At 46.0% G+C, this 24,889-nt stretch overlaps 1 protein-coding gene across 1 annotated transcript; it reads right to left on the reverse strand.

Moving 5' to 3' along the window:
- Positions 1 to 12,634: 12,634 nt before the first annotated feature.
- TMEM127 (transmembrane protein 127) lies at positions 12,635 to 24,802 on the reverse strand. Its single transcript, XM_066593086.1, has 4 exons — positions 24,720 to 24,802; positions 16,296 to 16,557; positions 15,809 to 15,973; positions 12,635 to 14,454 (listed from the first exon to the last, which is right to left on the reverse strand). The coding sequence occupies exons 2-4, from the start codon at positions 16,537 to 16,539 to the stop codon at positions 14,150 to 14,152; spliced, it is 714 nt and encodes a 237-aa protein (XP_066449183.1). The 5' UTR covers positions 16,540 to 16,557; positions 24,720 to 24,802; the 3' UTR covers positions 12,635 to 14,149.
- Positions 24,803 to 24,889: the final 87 nt, after the last annotated feature.

Consider the following 24,889-nt stretch of genomic DNA (forward strand, 5'->3'; position numbering starts at 1 on the left):
TTTTCAACCCCCCCCCCCCCCCCGTTCGGCGCGAGACAACCCCGATGCAGGGACGTACAGAAAGCTTACCGGAGCGCTTACCTTAATCCCCGCGCTCCGGTGACTTCTATACTTACCTGTGAAGATGGCCGCCGGAATCCTCTTCTTCCGTGGACCGCAGCTCTTCTGTGCGGTCCATTGCCGATTCCAGCCTCCTGATTGGCTGGAATCGGCACGTGACGGGGCGGAGCTACACGGAGCCGGCATCCTGCACGAAAGGCTCCATAGAAGAAAGCAGAAGACCCGGACTGCGCAAGCGCGGCTAATTTGGCCATCGGAGGGCGAAAATTAGTCGGCACCATGGAGACGAGGACGCCAGCAACGGAGCAGGTAAGTAAAAAACTTTTTATAACTTCTGTATGGCTCATAATTAATGCACAATGTATATTACAAAGTGCATTAATATGGCCATACAGAAGTGTATAGACCCACTTGCTGCCGCGGGACAACCCCTTTAAAAGTCTCCTCACTCAACTTCTAGGTGCTCTCCCTAAGGAGAAAAGATAGCGTTACTAATTTTACAAAGTAATGCCAGAATTGCTATTTTTTGCCTCCAAAAAAAACTCAATAAAAAGCAATCCAAAAGTCACATGTACCTCATACTGGTACCAATAAAAACTACAACTCTTCCCTCAAAAAACATAGCTCCATTGCATAAAAAAATGCTATGGATCTTAGGCTAATTTCACACAAGCAAGTGCGTTCCTGAAACTCACCCCGATATTGCACTCGCCACCATGAGGCGCTTTTGTGGTAAAACCGCCTCGCATCACTTTAGCAATAATCCGCCAAGGCTAAAAGGATTGTGGAGTGTTTCCTGTTGATTTCATTGCATTAATGTGCACCTCGCACACTGTGGTAAGCTGTGCCGCCCCATTAAAAACAATGGGTGATGCGTTCCAGGGAAACGCCCAGAGATAGGACATGTCGCGATTTGTTCCTTCACTGCGATGCAGGGAAAAAAGTCGCTCATATGTATGACCCCATTCAAAAGAATGAGATTCATATTCATGCAAGATTTTATCGATCGTGTGAAAGCGCCCTTAGAGTGTAAAGAGTCAATTGCTTTTCTTCAAAAACTTTTTTTTTTTATTCCAAAGTAGTAAAAAAAAAAATCTGTAGAAACTTGGTATCGCAGTGATTGTGTTGATTCAGATAGGAAAATTATCATAAAAATGTATCCTAAATAGGCCAGTCACTAAGGGGTTAATGTGATTTGCTTCCTTATGATCAAACATTGAATGATAAACAATCACGATGCACAAACATGAAAGCACGAATCATTTCCAAATGCACTTAGAGAGTAAAGTATTGTTACTACAAAGGCGTGAAACGCCTTAAAAATGTGTTTATTTAATGAACTTTGAAAGCATTTAAGATACATGCGTTTATGTGAAGGCGTCTTACTGGGAAACTTAAATTATGTCTCCCCGTGACTTGAGAACGCCTTCTCCCACCTCTGCTAGCAGTCAAACAGGGCCTGTTAGCTTGTCTTGATGTGGACAATCCCTCTCTTCTTCGCAGGATCGCTTACTTTGGGGCCTCGTGTCCACTGGGAAATTCGGGCCGGCGCGGATTCTCCATGCAGAATGCCGTAGCGCGTCCCTCCTTTCCCGGGGACATGAGGCCTGAAAATAGATTTTACTTACCTGTCCGGACGCTGCGGGTTCCCATCCGTCGCGGCCAGATCTTATTTCTGCCTGGCGGATGTGCTCAGCACGCTGCGCATGCGTCGTGCACTCTTTTTTTTTAAACTCCTGGTCTCCCGCGACAGAGCAGAAATTCAGCTGCGGGTGCACCGCGCATCCGGGTGGCTTCCATGGAAGCCTGCAGGAGCCGTCCGTGTGGGAAACCCGCAGAAAATGGAGCATGCTGCGGGTGATTTCCCGCACGTGCGATCCGCGCGGCAGGGAAAAATGACATCCGCAGGTATTTACTTACCTGCGGGTGTCCAATGCATCCCTATAGGCACGGATCACACGTGCGGGACACCTGCACGGATTTGCTAAATAGACTTGTCCAGTGGACATGAGGCCTAAGGGGGAAGGGGTCCTTGTAAAAAAAAGCATGCTCAGAAGGAGTACCACTGTAGCAGTTCACCAGTCTATAAGGTGCATGTGCCCTAATACGCACCCTGTAACCCCTTTAAAGTATACCCACACTTTCAAGTGACTTTTCAAAATGTTGTTGTTAGCCGTTTAGTTGTTCCCGACTCTCGGCGACTCTAAAGGCGAGCTCACTCCATGTTTTTCGGATTTACACTGCGTCTTTCAGTTGTCTGATATCGATGGCAGTATCAAGCCAGTGTGTTCTTCGGCGGCCGGGTCTTCCTTAGGTCAATGATCTATCCAAGCATTATAGACTTATTACATTACCATAAGTGTGTACGTAAGGAATAACATTTCTGGCCATTATATGACTTGCATATGGCATTTTTACCAGTTTTATTCCAACTGCAGGCTGTATATCTAAATGTCAGTTGTCCCTGAGCTGGTGGGTGGAGACTACTGCTATGATATGTCATATACACTTCACATGGAGAAAGCTGCAGATTGTGCTCTTTAAGGCCGCTCTCACACGTGTTCACAAAATCCCACGACTTCGAGCTGCAATTTTGACTGAATTATACAGCATTTGGCAGTGTTTTCTAACACACTCCATCACTTTGATTGGTCATGATGTACGTTAAAAAGCGCTAAAATGGTAAAAAATAGAGCAGTCAGCGCTCGAAAATCATAGCTTTAGAAACACAGCATTCAAGCCTTGTCTGTGTAGCCCCATTGAAATCATTGGAGGCGCTGTACTGTGATGAATGCAGCATTAAACGCCGCACTAATCTCGTTAAAGAGTGGGCTCTGTGAGAGCGGCCTTACTTTGTAGCACACACAGAAATATAACAGCATAATGGAAAACTGTGTAGTGCAGTACTGAGCAGTGGAGATGTAATATCAGTAGATGTAACAGTAAATCACTTACTATTATCGCAGCAGCACATCTGTGTTTCTCACTCCACCTCCACAGAGGCACAAGACAGCACCCACTTTCACTTCTGGTTATCTCAGTTACTAGAGCCAGACTGCACATGACAACAGGCAGTGGATGGCAAATTAGAAGGAAGGTAGAGCCCTAGTGACCAGCCATTTGGAGGCATTTTTCAGCATGAAAATGTAATTTTAGGTAGATAAATTGTTTTGCAGTTTTGTAAGTTATCACACTGGCTATTATAGTAACATTAGTAGTCTCAAAGTGCCATAACCATGTAAGAGATCCGTCATTTGTACCAGGGTGCAGACATGTCCTCTTTCACTGGAGGCCGTCATTAGCATAAAAGGTTCAAACTTCCAGACTGAAGCCGGTATCATTTTGGTAAAGGGGCAGAGAAATATCATTACTGAATGAAGTTGCAATGTAATAACTGATCTAAAATACTTGGCTGAGGGAATCCTGAAATGTTGCAGTATCATTTGCCTCACCGACCCTTGTTACAGTATTTTTTGAAGACTGATTTGACTGTATGATGTAGCTGTGTGATGATCAGACATCCCATATCACTATGAAGTTCCAGCCTGCTCATAGTTCACACTGGAGCTATAAGGCCCCAAACTCCAGAGAACTTGTGGAGAATACGCTCACTTCTGTTTTTGAACACTTGGGTGTAACCTGAGCGTCAGATTGCAGGACCTGCAACCATTGTGGATCGAATTCCAGATTGTCTTGGTGATGTAAGTGATGAACAAAGTGAACGATTTCACCAGAAAATAAGAACCATGGAAGAGCAGTACTGCAGACGATGGGATACGCATATGATGGTGGACTACTGGTGACCGTAGAAGAACAGTACTGCGGACAATGGGATACACATATGATGGAGGACTACTGGTGACCGTAGAAGAACAGTACTGCGGACGATGGGATACACATATGATGGAGGACTACTGGTGACCGTAGAAGAACAATACTGCGGACGATGGGATACACATATGATGGAGGACTACTGGTGGCGGTGGAAGACCAGTACTGCGGACGATGGGATACACACATGATAGCGGACTACTGGTGACTGTAGAAGAACAGTACTGCGGACAATGGGATACACATATGATGGCGGACTACTGATGGTCGTAGACAAACAGTACTGCACGATGGGCTACGCATATGATGGCGGACTACTGGTGACTGTAGAAGAACAGTACTGCGGACAATGGGATACACATATGATGGCGGACTACTGATGGTCGTAGACAAACAGTACTGCACGATGGGCTACGCATATGATGGCGGACTACTGGTGACTGTAGAAGACCAGTACTGTGGACAATGGGATACACATATGATGGCGGACTACTGATGGTCGTAGACAAACAGTACTGCACGATGGGCTACGCATATGATGGCGGACTACTGGTGACTGTAGAAGACAGGGCTGCGGATGATGGGATACGCATATGATGGCGGACTACTGGTGACCGTGGAAGACCAGTACTGCGGACGATGGGATACACATATGATGGCGGACTACTGTTGACTGTAGAAGAACAGGACTGCGGACAATGGGATCCGCATATGATGGCAGACTACTGGTGACCGTAGAAAAACAGTACTGCGGACAATGGGATACACATATGATGGCGGACTACTGGTGACCGTAGAAGACAGGGCTGCGGACGATGGGATACACATATGATAGCAGACTACTAGTGACCGTAGAAGACCAGTACTGCGGACGATGGGATACACATATGATAGCAGACTACTAGTGACCGTAGAACAGTACTGCGGACAATGGGATACACATATGATGGAGGACTACTGGTGACCGTAGAAGAACAGTGCTGCGGACGATGGGATACACATATGATAGCAGACTACTAGTGACCGTAGAAGACCAGTACTGCGGACGATGGGATACACATATGATAGCAGACTACTAGTGACCGTAGAACAGTACTGCGGGCAATGGGATACACATATGATGGAGGACTACTGGTGGCGGTGGAAGACCAGTACTGCGGACAATGGGATACACATATGATGGCGGACTACTGGTGGTCGTAGACAAACAGTACTGCACGATGGGCTACGCATATGATGGCAGACTACTGGTGACTGTAGAAGACAGGGCTGCGGACGATGGGATACGCATATGATGGCGGACTACTGGTGACCGTGGAAGGACAGTACTGCGGACAATGGGATACGCATATGATGGAGGACTACTGGTGACCGTGGAAGACCAGTACTGCGGACGATGAGATACACATATGATGGCGGACTACTGTTGACTGTAGAAGAACAGGACTGCGGACAATGGGATCCGCATATGATGGCGGACTACTGGTGACCGTAGAAGAACAGGACTGCGGACAATGGGATACACATATGATGGCGGACTACTGGTGACCGTAGAAGAACAGTACTGCGGACAATGGGATACACATATGATAGCAGACTACTAGTGACCGTAGAAGACCAGTACTGCGGACGATGGGATACACATATGATAGACTACTATTGACCGTAGAACAGTACTGCGGACAATGGGATACACATATGATGGCGGACTACTGGTGGCCGTAGACGAATAGTACTGCACGATGGGCTACGCATATGATGGCGGACTACTGGTGACCGTAGAAGACAGGGCTGCGGACGATGGGATACGCATATGATGGCGGACTACTGGTGACCGTGGAAGGACAGTACTGCGGACAATGGGATACGCATATGATGGAGGACTACTGGTGACCGTGGAAGACCAGTACTGCGGACGATGAGATACACATATGATGGCGGACTACTGTTGACTGTAGAAGAACAGGACTGCGGACAATGGGATCCGCATATGATGGCGGACTACTGGTGACCGTAGAAGACCAGTACTGCGGACGATGGGATACACATATGATAGCAGACTACTAGTGACCGTAGAAGACCAGTACTGCGGACGATGGGATACACATATGATAGCAGACTACTATTGACCGTAGAACAGTACTGCGGACAATGGGATACACATATGATGGCGGACTACTGGTGGCCGTAGACGAATAGTACTGCACGATGGGCTACGCATATGATGGCGGACTACTGGTGACCGTAGAAGACAGGGCTGCGGACGATGGGATACGCATATGATGGCGGACTACTGGTGACCGTGGAAGGACAGTACTGCGGACAATGGGATACACATATGTTGGCGGACTACTGGTGATCGTGGAAGACCAGTACTGCGGACGATGGGATACACATATGATGGAGGACTACTGGTGACCGTGGAAGAACAATACTGCGGACGATGGGATACACATATGTTGGCGGACTACTGGTGACCGTGGAAGGACAGGACTGCGGACGATGGGATACGCATATGATAGCAAACTACTGGTGACCGTAGAAGAACAGTACTGCGGACGATGGGATACACATATGATAGCAGACTACTAGTGACCGTAGAAGACCAGTACTGCGGACGATGGGATACACATATGATCGCGGACTACTGTTGACTGTAGAAGACAGGGCTGCGGACGATGGGATACACATATGATAGCAAACTACTGGTGACCGTAGAAGAACAGTACTGCGGACAATGGGATACACATATGATAGACTACTAGTGACCGTAGAAGACCAGTACTGCGGACGATGGGATACACATATGTTGGCGGACTACTGGTGACCGTGGAAGGACAGGACTGCGGACGATGGGATACGCATATGATGGCGGACTACTGGTGACCATGGGAGAACAATACTGCGGTCGATGGGATACGCATAGGATGGCAGACTACTGGTGAGCATGGAAGAAAAATACTGCGGTTGATGGGATACACATATGATGGCGGACTACTGTTGAAACATCCAGAGCGAATGTCCAGGAACATGTCATCGCAGGAAATCATAAAAATGTAATTTCAACGACAACTCAATGAAGAAATGTTTTGGTTTTGTTCGTGTTCCCGGCTTCTTGCAATTTATCTTACCTCCAGTTTTTGATTTTCAGTCATTACATGTATGATACAATAAGTGTACATTTATATGGACATACATCATATCTTGATAAGCAAACCTGATGGAGAAAAACTAATGTCATTTTCAGAATCTATGACCCCAAAAAGGTTCTAACATCTCAATCACCAAAAATGGTTTTCCCTGGTTTTATCAACCCGTGTAAAGGGGTCTTTAGTTGTAGTTATAATGCAGAGTGCCTTGTACTGGCAATGGGACGGCTCACTCAGGCAGTCTCTTGATATTCCCTCCAAGCTTCTTTTGACACACAAATCCAAATGATAAGATATATATCAGATTTTTTTTTATTTTCCTATAAAATAGAAAACACACAGAGCAGTCTGAACGAAATGAATATAAAAAAATCAATAGCATTTGTATCATTCAACAGATCTGTATGGGAAATTTCCTCAATCCGGAGGCTAAAATGAAAGTGTCCACATAATATTCATCACTGATTGTGTGGGGTCGGTTCTGCGTTATAAACATCACAAGTAGAAGCTAAATCTAAAATAGAAGCCAATTCTACATGAAAGACATTCTGGAACATTTACAAAGATGCTTACAAAGTGTTCATACCAAAAACACATAGTAATTCAAAGTGGGAGATTTTTTTTGTGTGTGCACCCTGTATTTCATGGTGTACCCCCCTATTCAAGTATACATAAGGTGCAGTGCAATGAAATGCTCTACTTAACGGATGTAAACTGGGTAACCATTTGGAAGGTATATGTGAAAGAGCGCCCCCTACCCCTCAGATAAAAGGGAAAAACACCACAAACAAATTCACTCAGTCAAAAACAATCACACCCCCTAGAAGAAGTTGTCAGAATCAAATGAAACCCTCTCTGTCATTGCAACGTTGATATAAGTGATTACATTATCAGAGCAAAAGGATCATTTATGGCGGAAAACTTACCCCTTGAAGGGAGGCTCTAGTACCTTGGTGTACCGCCTCTAGCTTAGATACAAGATGTGATACGGGGCGGGCATGGAGGCTCTAGTACCCTGTTGTACCACCACAAGCTTAAATGCATTACACCAGCAGTGGGAGCAATGTCTCCATACACTTGCCTTGTGTGCCCTCACAAATCCACTGCTCCCAACACCTCCTAACAGCCTGGTCAGAACGGCCCAGGTGGTGGAAAGTTGGTCGAAATGACCATCCAGCTTCTCATATTCCAAACAACTCCCCCCCCCCCCCCCTCAAACTCTGGTAACAGGTGAAATCTCTTCTCTGCGTCGTAGAGGCGTCTAGCAGTCAACAAGCTCTACACAAGTAAAGAAGAGGTCACTACACACAAGGAGCCTCTGAAAGTCTTTTTATAGGCCAAGGTGGGGGGCGGGGGGGACCACTTTTAGGGTCTCAGGTGGCAAGACCTTTGTCTAATCACACCACAACTCTAATCCTTTGCATATCTGTCTGAGATGGAACTGCATGCCGATTTTGGAGCAAAACAACAGCTTCTTCTAGAGGCTGGATTTTTTTTTTTGGGACCAACAGAGTAGAAGTATCCCTATCAAGCTGATAAAAGAAAAACATTCAACTATCATAACATTGGTCGGAAAGTTGAGTGCCAGCCAGTAGAGCTTCTGTTGTAGAACGCTTCCTGTGTCTCTCCCACGTATAACCCAGTCCGGAGTCCTTGTACATTCACTGTCTCTATATGCTAATATGGCAACCAGGGTTTTTCCACCCAGCTTTACCAAGCTCTTTAACACAACATTTTCCTCATTATTGGTTAGACTGGCTATAAAATGGATAGCTACAGTAAAAGCTTCTATAGGTCCGACACCCAACTTTCGCCGACTCTGTATAACCAATTACCCGTTTCTCTGAGGGGCAGAGATTACAATTGAGCTTACAGCTTCCATAGAGTTGTCATTCAGCTTTCTCAGTTACCTGCTAAGTAAGGGTATGTTCACATTGAGTTTTCCTTACCATGGATTTAACATGGAATCTATGCAGGTTACTTTTAAATGGGAGTCCTTGGTACAGTCTATTAGGGCTCATTCACACGGGCGTATTTAGTTTTAGTCTGTGAAATACACAGCATTTTCACGGACCAAAACTCTGTATTTCCTGCCTATTGCAATTTTTGCGCATATATATTAATTGCCTTTTCACGTGCGCATAAAAAAAATGTGCCAAGGCCCCATTGATTTCATGCGTAAATATGCAGTCAATGCTCATGTATCATGTTTATGCACTGCGTACTTACGTGACCCGTCACTTGTTGACACAGAGTCTGCGTCGGGAAATCCGTACAAGCATTTGCTCATTGGAAAGGACTAAATCTGCATGCGGATCAGCAGTATACTAAAGTGAAGCTCCGAGGCAAAATTCTGCATTTTAGAGTACTTTGACACTTTATGACTAATGACTATCGCTGCTATGCTTTTACCCAGGAGCGATAGAGGTTCAGTGAATGGAGGCGGAGCATCCAGGAAAATGCCAGGCGGCATGCTGGAATCCTGAAAGACCCCATTTATAGTCAATGGGGTCCATGGAGCAACGGTCGTGTCCAGCAGATGCTGGATCTAGCATAACCTATTACCAGAGATGTGAATGAAAGCCCAAGATCGTTATTACTCATTAACAGATACAAGGTTATTAGGAAACGTAACTCATTGACTTACATCTACTAGATATATCTATATATCTATCTCCGGGAAAATGCGTCTTCGTAGAAAGGCGATGCTGTATCAGAATAAATTAAGAATGGTCACATATATTGAAGGCCATAGGTCATTATCAGAAACGAGCTGAAGATTATCCGTATTAATGTGCAAAGCTATACAAGGCGTACGTATCCCTGCCGAAATAATCAGGGACAGCTATGAAATTAAACCAGTAATGTCAAAGCCTCATCTACATACCAGTGTGGACTGATATCACAATTACAAACACCAACACTCAATAGAAGAACCTAGAAGTTACTAGTAATAGGAAAAACATAAACCGAGGTTACAGTCAAGTCGTAAGAAAGAACTATTGGGGACTTGAACACTTTGAAAACCCTTATGACCCAGTCTGGGGGGCAGTTCGCCCCTTCCACATACACCTTACTGTTATTATGGTCTAATACGGGATGGCAGATGTATGCAGCTTTATTTAGTCATGCCATGATATATATAGGAAAATGTGATGGTTTCTTTATGGAAAACCAAGTAATCATGTAGATATGATAGCTTTTAATGGCTAACAAAAATACTTGATGTTCTAGCAAGCTTTCCAACCTACTTGGGGTTCTTCCTCAGACTTAATGGAACAGATCTTAGGAAGACCCCCTGAGTAGGTTGGAAAGCTCACTACAACATCATGTATTTTTGTTAGCCAGTAAAAGCTATCAAATCTACAACATTACTTGGTTTCTCTCACTGAGAACAATCACACATTGCTCTACTGGCTAACACCGTGCCAAACTTTTTATGATATATAGGGGAACATCGTAATAAACATTATTGCTCCGTCTTTTCTACAATTCCCTGTATAACCCTGATTTTATGCCACATTAAAAGAGGTCCCCAGTAAATATATATAGGTTATCGGGTCCATTCTCTAAAACGTTGTTCAGCGGTTCTATCTTATTTGCTTATTTCTTAGTTAATACTATTTAAAGTCAATCGAGATAGGATTTAGCTAAGTGGATTTTAGATGCAGAGCTAAAAATCCTTTACACTGATACAGAGTTAAAGGGGTTGTACCACGATCACAAGTTATCCCCCTATCCACAGCATATGGGATAACGTGTTGATCAATGGCTGACACTACATGGATCCTTAGGGGGTCCCGTTTTTCCCCGTTGTCTTCACTGTGGGCTTACTGCACCCCCAGCAGTAAGGAGAGGACTGAGCGGAGTGCTGGTCACACAAGTGCGCTGCCGATTCATTCATTTTCAGTGTGAATGCTGGAGATAGCCGAGCGGCAAGTGCTCAGGTATTTCAGTAAGCCCAGCTGAAATGAATGGAGTGCCGACTAAGCATGCTCGTCTGCCCTTCTGACGTCATTGCAGGGAAAGAAGCAAGTTCGATGCCATTCGCGAGATCAACGGGGGTTTCATCAGTAAGACCCCTACCGATCAGTAGGTTATCCCCTATCCTGTGGATAGGGGATAAATTGAAAAGATAGTTGAAACCAGCTCAGATGGTTTGTTTATGCTTTGCCACCAATCACCTCACCTGATCCCCTACCACTAGGGATGAGCGAGCGTACTCGGATAAGCACTACTCGCTCGAGTAATTTGCTTTATCCGAGTATCGCTGTGCTCGTCCCTGAAGATTCGGGTGCCGGCACGGAGCGGGGAGCTGCAGGGGAGAGCGGGGAGGAACGGAGGTAAGATCTTTCTCTCCCTCTCTCCCACCCGCTCTCCCCGCTGCGACTCACCTGTCAGCCGCAGCGGCACCCGAATCTTTAGCCCCGAGCACAGCGATACTCGGATAAAGCCAATTACTCGAGCGAGTAGTGCTTTTCCGAGTACGCTCGCTCATCTCTACCTACCACCCCTGGACTTCACTTTCTGCTACAAGAAGCGAAATATGACGTCACCAACACTAGAGGCATGTGACCACTGTAGCCAATCACTAGCTCACTTCAGCCAGTGATTAGCTGCAGAGATCACACGTCCTGTTGTAGTGACATCATCATAGCTGCAACAGGTAGTAAAGACCAGAGAGGGAACCGGACACAGGTAGAAGGAGAGCGGGGAGGGTGGGATGGCCAGGTGAGGTTATGTCTTTATGGGTTATTTTTCACCACTGAACTGGGTTGAAATAATTTTTCTCCCTGGTTAACCCCTTTAACTCTGTTAAACCCAATAATAATAAAAGTATGCAGCACGCTCCTAGACTACAAGTATTGACAGCTGCCGAGTGCCAGATTTTTATCATTTACCTTTTGGAGGCTTTTGAGACAGAAAAAAAGAGCGCCGATTGTGATCAGGGAAAAAAAAAAAAAACACAACAAATTGGGGGTCTAAAAATGACATGGCATTAAAAAACTGGACATTTACCTTAAAGGAGTTGTCCGGTGGTAAAATAAAAACGATGGATAGGTAATCAATAGAGCAGCATGGGTCTGTAATGCAGGATCCCTGCAGATCAGCTGTTCTCTGGGCCCATGCTCTGAGCTGATTTCTGCAGGAAGCAATATAGCTCTGTTCTCACTGTAGTGGTCAGGGTTGGTATTGCAGGCCAAGTCTCCATTGAAATGAATAAGAACTTTTCCTGTAATAGTAAGTTTGGCCACTGCAGTGAGAACAGAGCTGTCCGCTTCCTTAAGAAACCAGCATTGAACAGCAGCACACTGGCCCAAAGAATAGTTGATCATCAGAGACCTTTGCTGATGGACCACTGCGCATCTACTACTGATGGCATATCCTCAGTACAACTGGACAACCTCTTTAACAAAACAATCACACCTCGGTGTCCCTCAGCATTCCTCAATGGCGAATTGGTCTAGTTATGCTCAAACTAGATCACTCCAGAGTACATTTGCTATTTGATACCCCAAAACAGCTGGGTGACAACGTCTGTATTGGTGGCTCTCAGCGGATAGAACTAAGAAACTTGAGAGAAGATCACAACCTCAGGACTCCTATTTATTGGTGATTTTGGGGTAAAAAGGTTCTTTAAATTCCAAGTATGATACTATCGATACAGTTAAAATCACTAGTATAGGCAATTATAAAAGTAATGGATGTTTTAGTTTTGTTTTAACCGCCTACTTTTCCTTAAGGATGTATTGGCCAACATGTCGGCTGCGGGGAAGCAATGGAAACAATTTCCATTTTGTACTGCTTAAATATGTAAATTCTCTATAACATCTGGGGTACATGATTAAATAATATTATATAACGCTCTGGTCATTATTTTTTGCCAAGTGCCTGCCTGGTAATCGCCTATTGTGCCCCTGGAAACCAGAAGAAAATATATATATATTTCATTTCAAAAGACTATATACACCAAAGGTATATAAATATCGCCCATGCATTAAATTGCGTGTGCCACCCAATCACATAGGAGGCAGCCATTTTGTGGGAGGAGTCAAAAGATTGCAGTCAAGTAGGTAAATCATAGAAACGGGTATTAAGGGCGACCACAAAATGGCTGCCTGCGCACGTATTGTACGGACGGGCACACTTTCAGTCATGGTGGAAAAAAGCAAAACTAATAAAAACACACTCAAATGTCACAATTGCGTTCAAAGGACAAACAGCCGGGTCTCTTCTAAGAGCCATTCATCCTCTTCATACAACAGAACTGTAACAGAATATCAGAGGCCATCCTGACCGCCGTTTCCCCAACCGCTACTGAATACCATTGCTTCACTTTGGTACGCATTGATCATGGCGAATCCATGCAAAACCTGAAAGTTCAAGTGATAGTCACCAATATCCCTCGGGTCTAGGAAGCTCGGATATGTGGAGTTGCTGGAGGAGGTACCCTCAGGTCCAACGTCGATCAGCAGCATAAAAGTGGTGACCTGCAGTACCCATCACCACCACACTCCTGTATGGCACTGTGCCCCTAAATTTTGCTGAACAGTAGAGCTCAGACTCCCGCTGATGATCCGTTGACGCCTTGCTTAGACAGAAGTTCTTTAGTATAATAACTCTTCAAACAGCTCCACATATCTCAGCTTCCTACGAAAGGAATACTGGAATGAAGTATAGCCTAAATTTTCAGGTTTTGGTTGGATTTAGCCTTTATTATTCTCAAAAACTGATTCATAGCTTACAATTGTAAGCGTCATACAATGCCCACATTTGTGTCAGCGACACACTGCAAACTCGATGCTACCTGTGAGAGTGTCGAATTAAAAAACTTGTATCGAGGCAGACATAGGGGGTGAAGCGGTTATAGAGACAGGAAAAGCATTCTGGAGGTTGTGAACGATCACGAAAATATAACAAACAGCAAAGGAAGCGGATGTGAAATCTGTGTGGATGACCAAGCTGCAGGAGGGTACAGAGCCACCCGTTTTCATACACAAATGCCAGTCTGGCCTGATTGTCCTCCTCTTGATGCAGACAGCAGGTTCTCCACCTGTTGTAGGGAGACAGTCTTACGGTTGATGTTGGCCCTCTCCCTCGGGGCTTGGTTATGGCGTGTAAGCAGGCGGTGGTTGGAAAGGATTCATGACGTCATATTCGGCAGGGTAAGAGTCAGCTTCCATCTCTGACAGTAGCTCCAGAGCCTGCTCTTCTTCTTCTGATGGATAATGGCGTAGGAGGTTGGCGGCGGTGGCGAGGATGGATGCCCCCCCGGCTCCAGCCACCAAGTAGAAACTAACAGCGAAGGTCACGTAGACTTGGGAGCCGTGGTATTGTTTGTGTTGCTGCTGCAGGGCCAATATGAGCTCCGACGCCCAGTAGCAGAAGCCGATAACTGTAGCACACTGCAATACTGGAAAATACGGAAATCAGGGAGACATTATTTACAAGCCCAGAGTTACAAATACAGGTCCCCTACTTGGGAACGTTTGAGTTACGAACTTCGCTAGATACGAACAAGCCTTCTGTAAGTATGATGTAATGCTATAGCACTACATCATACTGTACAGCAATCAGACAGGCATTCTATCAGAAGGCCCCCGGCTGCCATAGCAACCCGCGATCTTATCGCCAGAGGCTGTACAGGACCCCCAAACGTCGGGTGCAGCTCCAATAAGCCGCGCAGCTCATCAGAGCTGTTAACTCTTTAAACACAGCTGTCAACAGAAAGACAGGAGTGATAGTCATTGGGGCAGCTGTTGTCCCGTATACCTTTACTTCCTTTATGGCCAATTATGGCACTGTACAGTTATTACATGGCTCTGCAGGCACCCAGTAATTTCAATGGATGCTCTATTTCCCCTCAGTCCCCCTACAATATACTACAGGCAGGATGATCCACAATTTAGTCCAAAATCCAGCAACCCCCCTGAAGGTACATTAGCCAAAAACATTACTTTGATACGTAGATATTTTTTAATTCATGTATTCAAATCTTTACTCACAGGGCCACTCCAGCGTAAGGACATTTTCCCATTCGTGCCCCCCTCACCTGATTGCCTGCCACACTCTGGAGGGCTCCTATGTATATTACAGTCACTTCCATGCAGTGCAGCCTCCTGCTGGATACTTCTCAGGCATCTTGATGCCAAGATATCTCCCTGCTCATTTTTTTTTATACTCTACATGCCCATGATGCATCAGCACAGCATCAAAAGACCAACTAGAGCAAGTACCATCTCTGCCTGCTGGGAGGACACTGTAATTATAAGTATCTATAAATCACATAAATATCAGATAATTATCACTACTCTGCATATTTATCTAAATAAAACTACTGGCCATAATTACCCAGTCATAAGGATGAGCTGTGATCATAATACTGTGACAGGAGTCTCCAATCATCATCAGTAACTGACATGAGTTTCTGTCTCCCCCAAGAAGAGCTTGTGTGGTAGAGTTTTTGTAAGATCATCACACAGGAATTATGCTGACTGAAAAACTGACTTCTTGAAAGAACATAAAGCCAAGTAAATCTCAGTTGGCCAGAATGAGATCACATGACCTATCCAAGGAAAAGGACTCCAGGAAGTTCCAAATGGAAAGGAACTAACCAAGGTAATATTAGCCAACTTATATATACTGGAGAAGGATGGAGGAGGGGGGGGGGGGGGGGATAGCTACATAAAAACATTTCACCTGAGTGGCCCTTTAAACTGTGCTGCACAACTTTCCCCCCCAAACGGGACATCAGTGATAATAAATACCTGTAAGTATATGGGCAAAAGCGTAGCGCCTTGTAATTTTCAGAGCAGGATGTTTGGGACCGAAAACATCGAGTAAGAAGGCGGTCATACTGCAGGCGATACCCAGGAAGCAGAAGCCAGCAATGACACGAAGGAGAAGTATCGTCTGATGGTTCATACAGAACTCTGCAAGAACATACGACACGTGTGAGTATAAATGAGCTCTAGTTACTTAGGCATGAACAAGTTAATGGCGATGTCCACTTTAGAAAAGTTCCATGAAAAAGAGAGGATTATAGCGGATGCCCAACTGCTTTCGTGGCACCTGTCATTAGACATCAGTGGAATGGGGGTCACCAGCAGCTTCCTGTGCCATCCGTTTCATGAGACGAGATGCAAGGTTACAGAGCTGGAGCCCTCAAGACTTTGGTAAATGTTCAAACTAACTTCATCCAGAACAATCATCCTATAAGCACCAACATTCTGTTCCTTCTAGCATGTAACTCACTTGTCAGTAGCTCAGGGTCCTCCGTTCCAAGTACATCTGCCACCCCCAACTCCTGGCGTTTGCAAGTCCCCCCATGGATATGTAGCCATGCTGGTTCTGCTAGAGCCGTGCACAGGGCTGTGATAGATAACGCACCGGGCAGGGCTGATGCCAGGCTTCTTTCTGGCTGCTTGGGCAGTGAGTGAGCCCCGTGACCTCTTCTTCTTGGCATAGAAGAACTACCGGACCCGCCGGGAGCAAACATCTCAGGTGCTGTATCAGTCTAAAGTGAACAAAACGAGAAAATACAGCAAGAAATTCAACATCCGTCCACAAGATTAGCAGCGGAGTAATGTAGCAACGTTGGTTTGTTCAACAGACCATCTTTAGGCCTCATGCCCACGGCCGTGACTGACTCCGCCAGTGGAATAACGCAGTGGAGTCCGCCACGACGCCCACCAAAACCACCATACTTACCACTCCGGATCCGCCGTATGCTTTCTGCATGGAGGGCTGGCAGTGTCAGATGATGCAGCTGGCGATCGGCAGGGTGCTACAGCGGAATTATAGCGTGACGGCCAGCTTCCATTGACTACAATGGAAGCCGGCTGCGCATATTCCCGCGGCAAGTAGAACATGTCGCATTTTCTTACACACTGCGGAATTCCACGGTAGAATTCCGCAGCGTGAACATTGAGCTATTAGGTTCAATAGAACCAAATAGCTGCGGGACAACGCCGCGGATTTCCGACGCAGAATAACTCTGGCCGTGGGCATCAGCACATATGGAATATACTTTGAAGCATGCGAACACACAGTATAATGTCAGAAGGTTTCGAGGGGTTTATTATGTCACCATTTTAGGCCAGAGGAAGAACCCTTAGAGGTTTGAAAGCTCGCTATAGCATCATGTATTTTTGTTAGCCATCAAAAGGTATCATATCTACAAGATTACTTGGTTTCTTTTATCATTCTCACAAAAACACGGATTTGTAACTTACTAAAGCATAGAGATCTCTCCTTTAAGAACAGAGAGCCGGAATCCATTCCCCTCAAGATGTGTTGGGGTCTCCTATCCACAATGGTAATCATCTACAGAACAAAACCCACTGGATCTAATGAACTTTATCTCCAGTCACCTCTACTCAGCTTTGTGCAGAAGCCATATGGCCATGGTAGTCAATAAATGGCCATGTGGCTTTGCAGAAAAAGGCAAGCAAAACCAACAGCAGAGAATATGGTACAACCCTTTATAGTGCCCATATCTGACAACCCCATGCCAATCGGATATACAGAACGATGGCATAGTCTACTGATTCTTCTGGTTCTCTCTGCGGAGTTCGTCACTGTAGACCACCAAATTCTTCTCAATATGCTCCGCTCTATTGGCCCTAAGGGCACTGCTCTCCTGGTTCTCCTCCTACCTATCCGACTCCTCATTCAGTGTATCATTCACCAGCTCTTTCTTTTCTTCCCCCCTTGCTGTTGGGGTTCTTCAGAGTTTGGTCTTCTCATTTCTATCTACATAGTCCCTACAGGACAAACTATCAGCGGATTTGGCTTTCAGTACAGTCTCTAGTTTCCACCGTTTCTACTAATCTACCTAAAATCTTATGTTCTCGTCCCAGTCTGTGACCACCATAACTCCCGGGCAGCACGCTCGCTGCTGAAATATGAGTCATATTTCAATCTGATCTTTCCTTCACTCCCTATATTCAATCACTTGCTCATTCAAGTCAAAAACATCTCCAGAAGTTGAACATTTCTTACTATAGAAACAGCAAAAAAAAAAAAAAAAACTTATTGTGCCAGGCACTACACCAGTGCGCCTCCACCCTGTGCCAGGCTCTACACCAGTGTGCCATCCACTAAAGAATACAATTTAAACTTATCACACTCATCCATAAGACCCTCCACAGTGCTGCATCACCCTATATACCATCCCTCATCTCTGTCTACCACCCACTGCTCCCCACTCTACTAATGACCTTACACTAAAGTTTTTCCTTAATCTGATCCTCCCACTCCCGTCCCCAAGACTTTTCTCAAGCTGCACCAGTTCTCTGGAATGTGTTACCCCGGAGAATCAGGTTAATCCCCAAAACCTACAGTTTAAAGCGTGCCCTAAAAACACCTTTCTGCAGGTAGGACTATTACATTCCCTATCTATCTGTTCTCCATTTACTCCACTTAGGTATTATTGTATCTTGACGCCACTAGGAATTCCTGGTGGAGAAAAGATTGATCGGGGGCGGACGGGACGCAGGGCTGAGGCGAGCGAACAGGTTGCAGGCATGCCTGAAATGCCGGGCGGCACTGAGGTGAGACGCTGCACTGTCTGCATACATTTCTGCCTGCCGTGGAGGGTTACTGTTCTTCTTAGGCTTACATTATTAAATGTAAATGCTGGCATGTTACAGCGTTACCACACAAGCATTTACAAGTAATAATGTAAGCCTAAGAACAGTAACCCTCAGCCTAAGCCTCCACGGCCGGCAAAAATGTCTCCACACGCTGGTGGGACCTTCCTAACTTGCGCCAATCGAGAGCAAGGGGTGTGAGAAGGTTGTTCCTCCTGTCAAACCCCTAGCTTCCGGTGGTGTCAAGGTACAATAATCCCCCCCCCCCCCCCTTCTACATTCTCCCAAAGAACCTGATCCCTTCATCCCACTGTATCCGCACACCCTATATACCCCGATGCACTGCATATTTCTATATACACACATACTGGCTGGTCACTATCTTGTTCTGTTTTATGTATACTACTATTTATATAGATATCTGGCTGATTATACAGAACAAGCACTTGTACCTCTTGTGGCACCCTTATTTCCTCCTAGATTATAAGCTCGTGAGCAGGACTATCACCCCTATTGTTCAAATCAATGGTGTATGTAATATCTGTTTATATATAGGTTAATGCTATATAAAAGGTTATTATATCCCTACTACCAGATGTTGAATCATTTAACCTTGGAGACCCTTCCCTGTTGCTGGTTATCTCTGTGAGCAAACGCTCACGGTGACTGCTGCTCTAGACAGTTTGATCTCAGTCCATCCAATCCTATTCTTCTCCCCGAGATCAATGGCATCATAGAGGCCTGGCAGCTGCTTATCCTATTCTCAGCAGATAAATAACATTAGTCCTGGCATGTTAGTGGAGTCGGGGGAGACGGCCAGCTGTCCTGTACTAATACTACAAGACAATTATTCACACTACATACGATAGCAAGTGGTGAGGGAAACATCCACCAATGGCCGGCTAGACACGACCGCATCCCTCTCTGTACCCGTGTGCTGCAGTACTGAGCTGCAATACAGTGTTAGTGTTAGCCCAGGGCTTCTGTACTATGGTGCGCGGACTTGGCTTTTCTATACCCTTTTTTATTGCTTTATTTTTTTAAACACCTAGTACATGTCCGGCCTTAGGCCTCTTGTCCACGGGCAATTTTTCAAAGCGTTTCCCGCAGCGATAATCTGCTCGCGGGTGACGCAGTGCACATTTTCCATAGGATAACTATGGAAAGCGCAGCCCAAATGTCCACAAACAGAATATCGCTTGCAATTTTCTGCTTGCGTTAAAAATTGCGGCATGCTGCAATTTGCCGCGATTATCCGAGATGCACCTATCATTATAGATAGGTTCATCGCGGAAAATCGCGGTGCCAAAGTGCTCCCCGACGGCCGCTCCCGTTGTGCGATATCGCTGCGCCTGTGGACAGGTGGCCTTATCAGTAAAGAACCAATTGTAACATGAAATGCTGAATACATGTGCCTGCCACCTCCGAATCATTGGAGACTATGGCCGGCCTTAGCTACGGGCACCAGCAGATGTAGGCTGGGGGCGATCACCCTCCTAAGTCTGCCTGGACAGATATTTGTCTTCCTACATGCGGCAGCTACAGGAATCATTCTCCTCCTGTCTCCTGCCCTCTAATGTTCTGGGGCCGCACCTGGGTTACGAGCTTGGTTCTGGGGCCACACCTAGGTTACGAGCTTGGTTCTGGGGCTGTATTTGTTCACTGAGCTATTCTGGTGTGGGTATGCTGCCATTTGTTGCTCTCCACACAAGTAAATACAGGAAAACTGTATTTCAGTGCAATATATAGTTTTGTTCTGCGTTAGAAGCTTGATTCTGGCGCCGCATCTACCTTGTTTCCCTGAAAATAAGACCCTGTCTTCTATTTATTTTTGCCGCAAGAGGCACTAGGTCTTTTTTGGGGGGATGTCTTATTAAACTTACCTAGCAGGCTCGGGCTGGGTCCTCCCACATTCTTGTTACAGACCTTGGATGCCCACAGAAGATCGCTTCCTGGTTATGGGATTCATAAATCCCGCCTCCAGGAAGCGATGGCTGCGATTGGTGAACTAATCACAGCCCTCACATTGGTTTTCATGTGCTGTTTAGCCAATCACTTCCTGGAGGTGGGATTAATGAATTTTGTAAATAGGAAGTAATCTTTTGTGGGCGGCAGAGGATTGCAGCAAGCACACTGGACCTCCAGAGGGCAGCAGGAGGACCAGGACCGAGCCTGCTAGGTAATGTATGTGACATTTTCTCGTTTACACACTGAACACCATAGGGAAGCATACAGGTAGCGGTTATTGTACCTGCTGTTATGACTACAGACCTCCTATACAGGACCGCTATACGGCGCTCTGCACATGTACGCCAATCGCACCTTTTAAATCTTGTCTAGTGCCACAGAGGCACTTGTATAGAGCATTAACACAGGCATAAGTGCATTTACACACAGATTTGCGTGGTAGGTGTGGTGTCTTTGCACCTGTGCTTTTTACTGTTTTTTTTGTACGCGCATATTTGAGGGTGAAAAAAAACAAAAACAACCCCCCCCCCCCAAGCGTGCTCCCATTGATTTCAATGCGCATTTACATTACATTACTTTTAATATTTGCTATGCTCATCCGAAATACGCACGAAAATAGAACACGCTGTATATTTTATTTTATATGTGCAAAATGCGTGTGCATAATACGCTCATGTGACTGAGCCCATCGGAATCCACGGGTTCTCCTCACTGCATTTTGTATGTGCAAATTTTACGTACTGGATAACTGCATGCGCATGAATTCGCTTTTAGGGTATGTAACTTCCAAAGTGCAAAATCCAGAATTCCATGGCAAAATCTGGATGCGTGACATGCGAATTCGCTGTGAATTGTGGTGCGGATTCCACCCTATGCATTGCAAAGGGTGAAATCCGCTGAACGAAAATCAGTATAAACGGACGCACGGCAGATCTGAAATAAGGATGGCGGGTCAATTTTCACTGCAGATGTTTTGCGCAGTAGCTGGATAAAATTCTGTAAAGTCTCTGTAAGCTGCTGCTACAAACAGCGGATTTTTCCCAGCAAAATTGCGCGTGGAAAATGCATAGAGCTTATGCCTTACGTAAACGTACCCTTAGGGCTTATTCACATGGGCGTATTTTCGGTCCGTGTGTTGACCGTGTGTGTAATTTACACAGACCATTGCTGGGGTTTTTTGTGATCTTTTCTGACCCGTCGTCATACGCCAGAATAGCCCATGCAAGTCAATGAGCGCGCAAAAAAAAAAAAAAAAAGGAGGAGGAAAGACAACGCTGTGCGCACGGAGGATGTTCTTCACTCATCATTGCTGAGCAAGTCTAGAAAAGACTTCAGCTTCTGCGGTTTCTTTTTGTGTACAGGAAAAAAAATAAATTATATATCAGATGACACACGGATCAACTATGGATGTAAAAAACGGAAATCAAACATGCGACGCGAAAAATCGCAAGCAGCACGGATAGTTTTGCGAGAAAACATCTCATGAACAAAACTGCGATATTGTCGTAAGAAAAATAAAAAACATCGCCCGCGTGAAACCGGCCCAAGGCTAAGGGCTAATTCCCACAGGCGTATGCGTAAACCGCTGTGTGAGGTGGCTATCCCCGTGTATGGCAGCGTTTCTCATGCGCAGTGTGACCAGTTCCTGCCCCCCCATTCCAATCCCCCCGTCTCATAGCAGCGTTGCGTATTAAACGCCGCACATATGTAAGGTATTGCGTATGGACAGCGTTAAATACACAACCCGTAAAGAACGGTAGGGCTGTACGCACATAATAAACGGTAAAATAGCGCGTGCCGCGACCTTTTTTCCGTGCATATTATAAGCAATGTATATTCGCTAATGTGCGTGGATCAATAAAAGTCAACGCACTTTCATGGACTCCATTCACCGCGCAATACGTGATGAAATTACGCTTGTGAGAATGAGCCCTTATAGTTGTAACACCGTGTCAAACGCGGCAGGTCGGGCGCACAAGTTTCTGCAAATGTATTCCGGACGTGAATACTTCTGCCTGGATACCTGCAGCCCCCATCCAGATGTACGCAAGACCCCAAAATCACCTCAGCTAATCTGCCGTGTGCAAATATACCTTACGGAAGCCATAAAATGCGCAGCCCGCAGCTCTCCTGCACCGCGTGCCCTTTGGACGCCATTAATCAGATCTATTGTACTTCTTGTTTACACAGAGCTCCGCTTTCAGCAACGAGGAAGCAACTGGTCACCAAAACAAAGACGATGAAGGACGAGCGGGGTGCAACTGAGCGGGACTCAGTACAGCGGCGGCCTTACGTGTTGTCAAAAAGGTATGCGCCAATTTCAGACAAGCGTGACACAGGAGCAGCAGTCATTTTACAATCGCAGCCCAATAGGGAGTCTAATGACCCCAATTGAAAGTGCGTTCACACGGGAGAAAAACAAAAATAAATCACGCGCATTTTCTGCTTTGTGAGACGCACGAAAATATAGTCCATTATTTGTAACTGGTGTATTTCCACGGGCGAAATATCTCACTGCGGCAGGAAAACAATAAAATACTAAAAATCGCAGCATCTTCACTTTTCTCGAAAATGTCGCACAAGAACAGAACATGCAGCTGTGCCGTCTGCCGCACATCACACGGACGGAGTGTCCGCATGCTCTGCAATTCGCTCTCGCCCGCGTGAATGCGCCCTATCAGCGTCATACAATTAGACCAGCCGTGACCAAGAACGGCACCAGTTAGGACGCTTTTGACCGCGGCATCCTGAACGCCACGCTAATCTCGATACAATGTCGCCATTGATTTCAGCAGGGCTTCACAGAGCAGCGGCCCAACGATTTCTGAGCGCAGGCTGCTTGATTTTTGTGCTTTTTAAACACAATCATCGTGATGGGGTGCGTTAAAAAAATTTGAAAACACAGCGTTTTCGTAACACGTGTGTGAGAGCGGCCCCAGGGCTCTTTCACGCGGCCGTATTGCGTGTTTTGGTCTGCGAATGCCCTGTGTAGCCACGGACGAAAAAAAAACAAACTATTTCCTGTGTGTTCCGGACAGAAAAAAACAAAAAACCCCACACGAAATCCCTTTAGGCGTGCGAGTACACAGCACACACCGCGGTCTCCGGCGTATGTACGCACGCCGACTGATGCTTTTTTCTGTGCGTGTTAAATGTACGCAAAAAATGTAAATGTGAACAAACCCATTGAAATCAATGGCTTCTATTCTCGGTGTATCGCAAGCGCAAGATTTGCCTCAGGCTACAATCACACCTGCGTCCGGGAGGTCTGTTATGGCGACAGGGAAGGAGGAAGTCCGAACGGATCCATCTTATGGCGGAAAGAAATAGCGCCAAACGGACTCCGTTGACTTTAACGCTCTGTTTGGTCTCCGTTCAGCATTTCTGACAAAAACCGCCCATCACGTAGGACATTTCCTGCCGCCATTTTGTGCCGAACCTGCGAATGAAGGATCATACGTAGTCATACGGACGCAAAGACGTTTCTCTATTATCATGGAAGGTGTCGCCAGCGCTAACAAACTGCGAAATCAGACAACCGCCATTCAGAATAGAAGGAAAGCCGCATGTAACCGCCGCCAGGATAGTAATGGCGCCTCGTTGGCCGGCGCCTGGATTTACCACAAACTGCGGAAGAGAATTTTTGGTAACTTGCCAAAAAAATATGACACCAAATGTTTACATCACTAGATACTACGGTATAGTATAGAAAACCGCCAAACGCTCGCCGACGGACAGAGAGGCCATTGTTGTCACGGCTACGGTAACACAGGGGACATATTGGAGCAGACACGGTAAGTTTATTGCCGCTGGGAAACAATCGCTGTGCGGTTTATCGGAAGCGATCCTTGTCATACTAGTGGACAATATACTGCCAGACATGGCTGCCGCCTGTACACTGCTGTGTGGGGAGCAGGAAGGGTATATATATGGTCATCACGTGGTTAATACAGGACAACAACCCTATATATGAGGTAATGACCCTACAGTCAGTGTGGATCACTCATCAGGCTGCTCCTGGGGTCTCTCTGAGCCCCCCCACTACATCACTATACCCACCCAGCCCCCCACCCTCCATATATCCCAACCTCCTCCCCAGCCCCCCGGTATTACTGACCGCAGCCCCCGGTCCTCTTCCTTCCGTAGCTCGGCTATTACCACAGCTGACTTCCGCCTCCTCCCTGCGTCATTGACCCCGGACCATGCAGGAAACAAGGAGCTAAAATATTTATATGGCCTCCTTCCGCCGTAGCCAGAGACAAAAGCCATTTTTCCGGAGCCTCTGGT

Source organism: Eleutherodactylus coqui, chromosome 2 (assembly GCF_035609145.1).
Source record: "Eleutherodactylus coqui strain aEleCoq1 chromosome 2, aEleCoq1.hap1, whole genome shotgun sequence".
Classification (NCBI taxonomy): domain Eukaryota; kingdom Metazoa; phylum Chordata; class Amphibia; order Anura; family Eleutherodactylidae; genus Eleutherodactylus; species Eleutherodactylus coqui.